At 55.3% G+C, this 9,770-nt stretch overlaps 1 protein-coding gene across 1 annotated transcript; it reads right to left on the bottom strand.

Annotated features, from left to right (window-relative positions):
* Positions 1 to 638: 638 nt before the first annotated feature.
* On the bottom strand, positions 639 to 7,868 carry ATP1B2 (ATPase Na+/K+ transporting subunit beta 2). The gene is made up of 7 exons (XM_003929189.4): positions 7,154 to 7,868; positions 4,901 to 5,029; positions 4,454 to 4,558; positions 4,141 to 4,346; positions 3,722 to 3,778; positions 2,804 to 2,902; positions 639 to 2,709 (listed from the first exon to the last, which is right to left on the bottom strand). Exons 1-7 carry the CDS (start codon positions 7,263 to 7,265, stop codon positions 2,545 to 2,547), a joined length of 873 nt encoding a protein of 290 aa, XP_003929238.1. The 5' UTR covers positions 7,266 to 7,868; the 3' UTR covers positions 639 to 2,544.
* Between the last annotated feature and the right edge of the window lie 1,902 nt (positions 7,869 to 9,770).

Here is a 9,770-nt window from a genome sequence, read left to right as displayed (position 1 = left end):
CTCCTGGGTTCAAGCAATTCTCCTGCCTCAGCCTCCCCAGTAGCTGGGACTACAGGCGTGCGCCACCATGCCCAGCTAATTTTTGTATTTTTAGTAGAGACGGGGTTTCACCATGTTGACCAGGATGGTCTTGATCTCTTGACCTCGTGATCCACCCGCCTTGGCCTCCCAAAGTGCTGGGATTATAGGCATAAGCCACCGCGCCAGGCCAACCACTCCTCCTTTAAGCTCCTGCTTAAATGCTCCATCCTCTGAGAAACCTTCCCTTGTATGAGAGTTTCTCGTGTGCTCCTCACCTCTCCCGTTAAACTGGGGAGCTTCTTGGGCAGGAACTCTGCCTCTTTCATAAGTGTGTCCTCATGGTGCCTAGAATGCACACAGGGTAGGCACTTTATAAGCATTATGGTACAAAAGGGATGTAGGCTTCCTGCCTAACTTGTATGGAGTCATCTCAAGATCGTGTACGCCAAATTAGTCAAGGTGAAGAAGGTAGATGCTTGGACACTGGAAGGAAGAGGTCAGAGCTACGAAGCGGCCTCCAAGGCCCGGGGGATCCCCCTGGGACCACCCAGATCCACCCTCCACTCCTTCCCTGGACTCTTCCAACTGCTCAGAAAGGAACAACCCACACACAGGGCTCTGTGTATGATATATATTTATATATATAATTGCTCTCATTTTATTTTACTTAATCCTCTTTTTACAGTAGATCTGACACAGGCATTAAATAACTGCAGAGAGAGACTGTGGTGGGGGGCAGGGGCGGGAAAACATGGGGACCCGAAGAGAAGAAACAGATCCAGCTAGAGAAAAAGGGAAGGGTCCACCAGTGGGTGGAGTATGGAGGCTGCCGCATTAAAAAAAGAGAAAGGTTAGAGGGCAGGAGGAAGTGAAGCGATGCTGGAGGACAAAGAGTTAAAATACTCTACAGCTACAGAGTATTCAAAGCAGGAGGCAGGAGGCCCCTCATTTGACATTCTATGGGTGTTATGGGTTTTTTTTTTGTTTTTGTTTTTGTTTTTTTAAAGGCAGAGGGGTCTGAAGGAGATGGAGCCAAGACATTCAGAGACTAGATTTGGAACTTCCAGGCCTGCATGCGGAGGAAAGGGAAGGAGTTAGTGATTCGTTGATAACTTGCTAAGAGAAACCAGAGAGATGGTGGTGGGGGCAGATCTGGGCTCAGGGGAAGGAGGTGGAATAGTCCCAAAGCCAGCTGATGTTTCCAAGGTGGCCACTGGGGACGGAGCAAAAATGGCCACCCCTCCCCCAGAGCTCCCTGGGAAGTGGAACTTGAAAGATATTCTGGGAAGGCGAATGGGGGAAGGGAGCCATCCATAAAAACAAAGTGGATATTCAGCCTAGGTCAACCCCGCCCCTCTGGGTAGCAGCTATTTGGGTGATAGAAGGGCCTAGGAAGAAACTGAAGGCTGGGTGCAGTGGCTCACGCCTATAATCCCAACCCATTGGGAGGCCAAGACGGGCAGATCACCTGAGGTCAGGAGTTCAAGACCAGCCTGGCCAACATGGTGAAACCCCGTCTCTACTAAAAATACAAAAATAATTAGCCAGGCGTGGTAGCAAATGCCTGTAATCCCAGCTACTCAGGAGGCTGAGGCAGGAGAATTGCTTGAACCTGGGAGGCAGAGGTTGCAGTGAGCCAAGCCGCACGCCATTGTACTCCAGCCTGGGCAACAAGTGTGAAACCTCGTTGATAGAGAAAGAGAAAAAGGGAAAGAGAGGAAGAAGGAAAGAAACTGAAGTCAGGGGCTGCTAGAGGGTTTTCGGGAAGGGTCAACACAGCAGGCCTTGCTTCCATTCCTTCATTTCCCAGCTCACAGAATCACCAGAGGGTGAGCATCAGAACATGCCAGGAAAGAGGGCAAAGGCCACAGAATCACCTGGTCCTCAGTCACAAAGAGGGGTGCCTTTCAGAGGAGGGAATGGGGATGAAGAGGCAGAGAAGCTTCCCAGGAGCCAGATAAGTCCAAAGTCACCAAGATAGTGACTGTGTAGACAGGGAGAAAGTGAGAGAGAGATCAAGGGACAGTGGCTAGAGCTTAGGAATGGAAGGACGGAGTGCCCCAATCATCTCTGGAAGCAAAGGGGTAAAACGAGGCACGCGTGCACATTTGTGTGTGGGAGGTGGGGGGATGTGTGGGTGTGGATGTGGGTGGTGGGTGGGTGGATCAATGGGCACTTCCTATTAACTCTCAGGGGATATGCAGGCAGGAGAGTGGGTCGCTCTCACAGCTAAACCAGAACTAGAAAGGCTCCTAACGCCTCTGTGGCCGGCCATCTTGGTAGCCCAGCTCCCTCTCTGACTGAGCCGAGGTTGGGAGAAGTTGGTGGGAAATGCGAGTGACCAGAGAACCGCCATGGACTTCAGGCTGGGTTGAGAAGTCAAGGAAAAGGGTGTGAGGCTCAGACAAGTCATAGCTCTGTTATCAAAAATACCTTTGGGGTGGGTGAAGGAGAGGGATCAGGCAGGGTCAGGGACATTCCAGGAGCATCCACAGGAGAGAGGTGGGGTGGGAGGAAGGGGCCTCAGGTTTTGTTGATGCGGAGTTTGAATGCCACGCGGCCGGCAAACTTGTCTCGCTCATCGTCTGTGGCGATGTTGGCGGCGTTGATGCGGCATTCTACATTCACCTCCACATTGGGGGTCACATTCAGGAACTTCACGGCCACCAGGGGCTGTGTGTAGTTGACCTGGGCCGGAGGAGCAGTGCAGGGTCTAGGCCTGGGCCCGCTCGGCCTCCTTCGATAGCTTACCACCCGCACCCGCCATCCGCCTGGGACTTACGTGGAACTTTTTGCCGTAGTACGGGAAGTACATGAGGTCGATGTTGCCGTCGGCAGGGAACATGACGAAGTAGCCGAGATTCTCAGCATCTTCATCTCGCTGTGGGGGTGCAGGAAGATGGGGGTGAGCAAGTTAGGGATGGCAGGCACCCAGGGGCTCACCAGACTTCCACTTGTTCTTTTGTTCTGCCTTCGCCCCCACTTTTCCCTGCCTCACGTCTGCCTCCCTGGAGCTGTGAGTCTGCGTGTGTGTGTCTGCGTGTGTAGATGAAAGGATGGTCTGTCTCTGTCATCATTCTAGGAACTCCCGAAGGCTGGTAATGACACGAAAGCCTCCTACTCCACTCCTACCCCGAGTTCTTACCCCGTCCTCAGGAATCAGTTTCTGGAGCAGAGCCAAGAAAGAACAGATAAATGATTAAGGGTTGAACAGGAAGTAAGGAAGGGGATGTGAAGCGGGTAGTAGGCTTCTAGAAAGGACAGAGCAGTGAGTGGAGGGGAACAGGATCCCAAGGACAACATAGTGGTGGCGGATGGTGCTAACAGATCAGCAGCTACCAGATACCCAGAAGGAACTGCGGGGTAGGGGCCATAGGGAGGGAGAGTGAAAAATATGGACAATCCGGGAATAAAGGAGAAGGTGGAAGGGTTAGGGAAGAAGCCAGAGGCCAGGGCATTGGTGGAGGAGGGGGTGCGTCTGCCCCTACGAGAGCAGACCTCTGCATCCTAGAAAGAAGCAAGAGGAGTTTGAGGCCCTTGGATTTCAAGCTACAGTGGAGCCCACGAGCCCACTCTTACCCCCTTGTTTCTATGGTGATGGGGCTTCTGGAAGCAACGAAGATAGGGAGAGACAGGTGAATTACACAGAAACCGTGAAGGATACACAGGTGAGCAGGCGGACAAGGCCCGGTGAACTCACCTTCCCAGCACAGGTAACATTCATGCTCTGGTTTGCTCCTGCGTAGAAGTTGATGACCTGGCGTGAGGACGGAAGGTAAAGAGTGTCAGGGGAAGAAGTCGTCAAAGATGGGCATCCAGACCAAGCTAAACCAGGCACTGTAGTCCCAACTGCTAGGGAGGAGGTTGAGATGGGAGAATAGTATAATTCCAGGGGTTCAAATAGCTTAATTCTACGGGCAACATAGTGAGACCCTGTCTCGAAAAAGAAAAATGGCGTCCAGCCTCCCAGCTATAGAGCTTAGCCTCCCAGGGCCCCGCCTCTCTTTCCCTCTCAGCTACACAAACATCCACATTTCTCTCGTGAAAGGAGGCAACTGTCTGCAGGTGATGGCTCCAGATCTTTCCTCCGTTCACCCTGGGGACCAAGGTCATGGGTACCCGGTTCATCTTGATGAAGACACAGGGCTGCCCAGTGCTGTAACCGTAGTGGGTGGGGTCCCCGATGCCGGAGCAGATGCCCAGCTGGGTCCGGTTGAATTGGCAGGCACGTTTCGGGTAGTTGAGGACTCCGTTATCTGGCTGTTCGTAATAGCGCCCAGGGCGGCAGACATCATTCTTCTGGGCTTGGATAGAGTCGTTGTAAGCTGAGGAGGTGGGAGGGGAGAGAGTCAGGAGCCAGATACTCCATTTCTGAGGTCCCCCATCCCCTGCCCGAAGTCTTGACCTGCCACACAGCCCGGCCTACACTCACGCTCCAAGAACTTGTTGAGCTTCTGAACATGCTGGTCCCAGCTTTCAGTGTCACTGACATTGATAATGACATCAAGGTTCTCAGTCTTGGGGCGAATCATCAAGCCTGCAGCCGACAAAGGCAGAAGTTGGGGGTATCTATAAGATGAGGGACTGCACACAGAGGGAAGAGAATGGACACAGAAAACACCAGGGTGGGGACAGCAGTGAATATCTGAGATTGTCTTCATGGGAGGGTGATTTCCTGTGGTTATTTGCCACATGCCCAAATCACACAGTTCCCAGCTGTAGGGAATGGGAAGGAGGACAGATTCCAAGAAGAACTTCCCAAGCATATAGGGATTGGGTCATCAGAATCAAACTCCTGGAAAGAACTGCAAGTTCCTTCTGGAGGTTTAGGGGCACAACAGCAGTTAGAGTAGCTGGCAGGGGGAGCCTCAACACTTACCTGGTGTGGCCAGTCGGTCCTGGTACTTGGGGGTATGGTCGGAGACAGTCTGTAGCATCACCCACATGGTGAGGGAGAACATGGCGGTGAGGAAGCCATAAAAGACGAGGTAGAAGAGGAAGATAAAGGCTAGGGAGGAGGACACAGGGTCAGCAGGGCCTACGGTTCCCACTGTACCCTCACCTATCCCCACGCACCCCTCTACCCACTCTGAAGTTCTGCACTGGGCCTGGTCACAGACCCACAGGGATGTCTTAGAGCCTTCCCCTGGGAGCAAAATGAGGCAAGCTGGAAACAGGCGGTTGTGTCTGGCTTTCAGCCATGACTCCCAGCCCCCTCCTAGCCCTAGGGCACAGTGAAGCCCGACCTTGTGGCAGCCACAGAGACCTAAACTCTCCTTGCTGGGGCAACTTCAAGTGTAGGCTGCTGTCGTTTTGCCTCCAATTACATTTCCAACTTTTCAGCCATGCATAGTCCTGAAAAGGCACACATCTGTTACCTCTGCACTCATACGCATGCTTAAAGCTGTGCTAGCATGATGACTTTTTTTTTTTTTTTTTTTTTTTTTTTTTTGAGATGGGGTCTTGCTCTGTTGCCAAGCTGGAGTGCAGTGGCGCGATCTCAGCTCGCTCCAACCTCTGCGCCTCCGGGTTCAAGCGATTCTCCTGCCTCAGCCTCCTGCATAGCTGGGACTACAGGCCTGCACCATCACGCCTGGCTAATTTTGTATTTTTAGTAGAGACTGGGTTTCTCCATGTTGGTGGTCAGGCTGGTCTTGAACTCCCGACCTCATGTGATCCACCTGCCTCGGCCTCCCAAAGTGCTGGGATTACAGGTGTGAGCCACCGCACCTGACCAGCACGATGACTTTTTAAGTGGGTACTGGCCACCACTTACAAGCAAACCCTCATACCACCTTGCAGAACGTGAGGGTTTGCTTTTCAAACCCTTAGGTTTGAAAAGCAAAATCTCTCTCCTGGTGCCCTGGAGAAGCCAAACTTTGATCAGTTCCTGAAATGAAAGCCCTAACACTAGCCTAGCTATAAATCTCTCAGAGACAGCTTGTTGGAACCTTTGACAGTCACTCCACCCTCAGCTCACACCCAGCACCCTGGGCAGAGGCAAGGAGGAAAGGCAGAATCTCCCATAGCCGTCCCTTGCTTGGCTGGATCTCTCTATGGCTACCCCGCCTGAAGTAAGGGCCCCCTGTTCCCACCACTCTGGAATCCCAATCCTTCCATCGCAGAAGACACTTCTACCGTGAAGTCCTCCAGTTCTCCCAAGCATTGCTGGATTCTTCCCATCCCAGGGGCTGGACTTTGAGTTCTCTGAGGGCATGGATTGCATGGGACCCACCTTGGGGGCCCCTGAGCCGGTGGACTGATGGGGACAGTGCCCAGTCAGTTTGGAAAAATTGTAAACCGTTTCACACAGCGTCCCCTGTGTCTCGGTGACCCAGCTTGACCATCCCTCTTGGGAAAATTCCACCCCTCCTCACCTGCACCTGTGCGGGTCACCAGAGCCCCCTGACCACTACAACTCCCTGAGCCCTGCCATGGTCAGCCTGGGCAGGCTCCCAAGCCATCCGACTGCCACAGACACTGGGCTGGCTGATGCACACATCTCAGCACAGTGGCCACTCCTTCCTCCGCCACCGACATGGGAGCAAAACCTGCAGCCTCCGAAAACCTCATACTATCAGCAGCCCCCGACCTACAAAGCAGTCACAGAAGGCTCCCAAGGCCAGGCGGTGGGATACAGACAACTTCCGCCGTGAAGAACCCCCCTAACACCCCCCCCAAGACCCGCCCCCTCAAGAACATTCCCAGGGTCCAGGGGGTGGGCACGGGCTAAAAATAAACGGGGCTGAAGAGCTAGTGAGAGCCGGAGGTAGGGAAGGGGCGCTCTTTGGAGGTGGGGACGCCCGTGTGGAGCGGACAGGCCCCAAGAGGGAGTGTGAGCGCCGCGGCGCGGACACGCAGGCAGAGCAGGCGACCCCCCGCCCGAGGGGGCTCCGCGGGGGGCGGGAAGGCGGCTGTGACCTACTTTCTCCGCCTCCGCACGGCCAGCCGGGGAGATTAGACTGGCGATTCGGCCCCCTCCCAGCCCAGAGCCCGGCAGGGGGGCTGGACGCGGGTACCCGGGAGGGGAGCTGGGGCCGCGCTGGCGGGACCCTGCGCCCCCAAGGCGTCGCCCCCCCAAGGCGTCGCCCCGCGGCTCCCCCACCGCCCCTCGCGTGCCGGCCCTTCGTACCCCAGCTGGTCCCGGTGCGGCCCATGAACTGGTGCGTCCTCGGGTTCCACACGAACTCCTTCCACTCCTCAACCACCTGCCCGCAGCTCTTCTTCTCTTTCTGGATGACCATCTTGGCGGCGCGGGGCGAGTCCCGGCCAGGGGCTGGGGGCTGCGGAGAAGCGGGGACGCCGCGCGCTGTAGCCCTCCACACACCCAAAAGCGCGGGGAGCGAAGGCGGCGGGGGCAAAGGAGACCCCCCTCAGATATGCAGCTGCTGCAAATTCCGGGGTGCACGGCCACGCGCTGCGGGGTGCTGGCAGCGCGGCGGAAGATGCACCGATCCTAGGCCCCCCAACTGCGATGAAAAGGGGTGCTGTCAGAGCAGGGGAGAATAACAAGAGGAAGGTGTGAATGCAGCTTGAACCCCCAAACCGTCTAGAAGCAAAGCGAAAAGGGATGCAAAAACAGACGGCTACAGAAACCGAGCAAAACGCAGAAAAAAGAGGGGTACAAAAAGGCAGGGAGAGGTGGGGGAGGGGGCCGCCCCGAAATCCAAGATGCAAAGAGGCTGTGGAACGAAGCTCAAGGCTCCCTCCGCCAGGCAGAGACCACTGCACCAGTGGCGGCTCGGCCGCGGGGGTGGGGCGGGAACGCGCAGTTGGGGGACAGCCAGGGATGGGGGGCCCCCCAGGCGGAGGCTCCGCTCCTCAGCAGTGCGGGGCCCGCGGTCGCGGATCGCGGTCTTTATACTCTGCGGCTCTGGGGGTGCCCGCCCCCTTCCCACCCCCAGAAGCTCCACCTCCTCGCCACTGGCCCAGGCGACCTCATACATATGTAAATATGGAGAGGGTTGGGCCCGCCTCCGCCCACGCCCCCTGCCTCCTCTTAGGGACCCAGCGGTCTCCCGATTACCCCCACCCTAGGTACTGGACTGGGACAGGGTGGGAGGAAGAGATAGAGGGCGTGTCCGGGCGGAGTAGAGGGAAAGATAACCCCAGAGAAACGCAACGACAGAGAGAGAAGCTGATATATGCTCAAAGATGGGGGCCCCAGGCAGGGAGTTAGAAAGACACTAAGATAAAGATGCGGCGGAAGAGTCCGGGAGCAGATGGAGCCGAATGTCTGAGGAATAAAAAGCTAGAGATCACGAGGAAGGTGAAGAGACCAGCCGGGAGGCTGGCCGAGCCAGGAGGGAAGCTAGGACGGGCCACGCAGAGATGGATAAAGGCCACCCCAAAAGGGACGTTCCCCTGTTGAGAGCCGCTACCAGTCCTCCAGACACCACCTTCTCCAATCTCACAGCCCCTGTCCACACCACTGGCTCTGTCCACGTGCAGAGGCTTCCCCATCTTCCTATCGCTTCTCCCCGAAGCCCTCTCAACACCACATTCTCAGTCCCCAGCACTGCCCTGAGACCCCTGCCCTGCAGCCTGGTCTATTTCGGTTCTCTGCCTCCTGGCACCCTCACCCCCATGCCTGAACTCCCCTCCTTATGTGTCTACTTGGGTCAGCAAACCTTCACTGAGCATCTCTAGGGACTGTGTGCTGAAGCCCTGGGGAGGCCAGAGACCTTCAACTGAAGCCACAGCTCTCACAGAGCTCACAGTCTAGCAGTGGCGAGTAGACTTGCCTGTAGATACCACATTTTTTTTTTTTTTTTTTTTGAGACGGAGTTTCACTCTTGTTACCCAGGCTGGAGTGCAATGGCGCGATCTCGGCTCACCGCAACCTCCGCCTCCTGGGTTCAGGCAATTCTCCTGCCTCAGCCTCCTGAGTAGCTGGGATTATAGGCACGCACCACCATGCCCAGCTAATTTTTTGTATTTTTAGTAGAGACGGGGTTTCACCATGTTCACCAGGTTGGTCTCGATCTCTCGACCTTGTGATCCACCCGCCTCCGCCTCCCAAAGTGCTGGGATTACAGGCTTGAGCCACCGCGACCGGCTTTTTTTTTTTTTTTTTTTTTTTTTTTTTAAACGGGGTTTCACCATGTTGGTCAGGCTGGTCTTGAACTCCCAACGTCAGGTGATCCGCCCGCCTTAGCTTCCAATACCACATATTATGAGTCATTATCTCGGCCACGCCCAGTGGCTCATGCCTGTAATCCCAGCTGTATGGGAGGCCAAGGCGGCAGATCACCTGAGGAAAGGAGTTGGAGACCAGAGGTCAGGAGTTCAAGACCAACCTGGTCACCATGGTGAAACTCCATCTCTATTAAAACTACAAAAATTGGCTGGGCGCGGTGGCTCACGCCTATAATCCCAGCACTTTGGGAGGCCGAGGCGGGTGGATCACGAGGTCACGAGATCGATACCATCCTGGTCAACATGGTGAAACCCCGTCTCTACTAAAAATACAAAAACTAGCTGGGCATGGTGGCGCACGCCTGTAATCCCAGCTACTCGGAAGGCTGAGGCAGGAGAATTGCCTGAGCCCAGGAGGCGGAGGTTGCGGTGAGCTGAGATCGCGCCATTGCACTCCAGCCTGGGTAACAAGAGTGAAACTCCGTCTCAAAAAAAAAAAAAAAAAAAACTACGAAAATTAAGCCGGGCGCGGTGGCTCAAGCCTGTAATCCCAGCACTTTGGGAGGCCGAGGCAGGTGGATCACGAGTTCAAGAGATCAAGACCATCCTGG

Source organism: Saimiri boliviensis, chromosome 17, assembly GCF_048565385.1.
Source record: "Saimiri boliviensis isolate mSaiBol1 chromosome 17, mSaiBol1.pri, whole genome shotgun sequence".
NCBI lineage: Eukaryota > Metazoa > Chordata > Mammalia > Primates > Cebidae > Saimiri > Saimiri boliviensis.
This window is presented reverse-complemented; position numbering and strand designations above follow the sequence as displayed.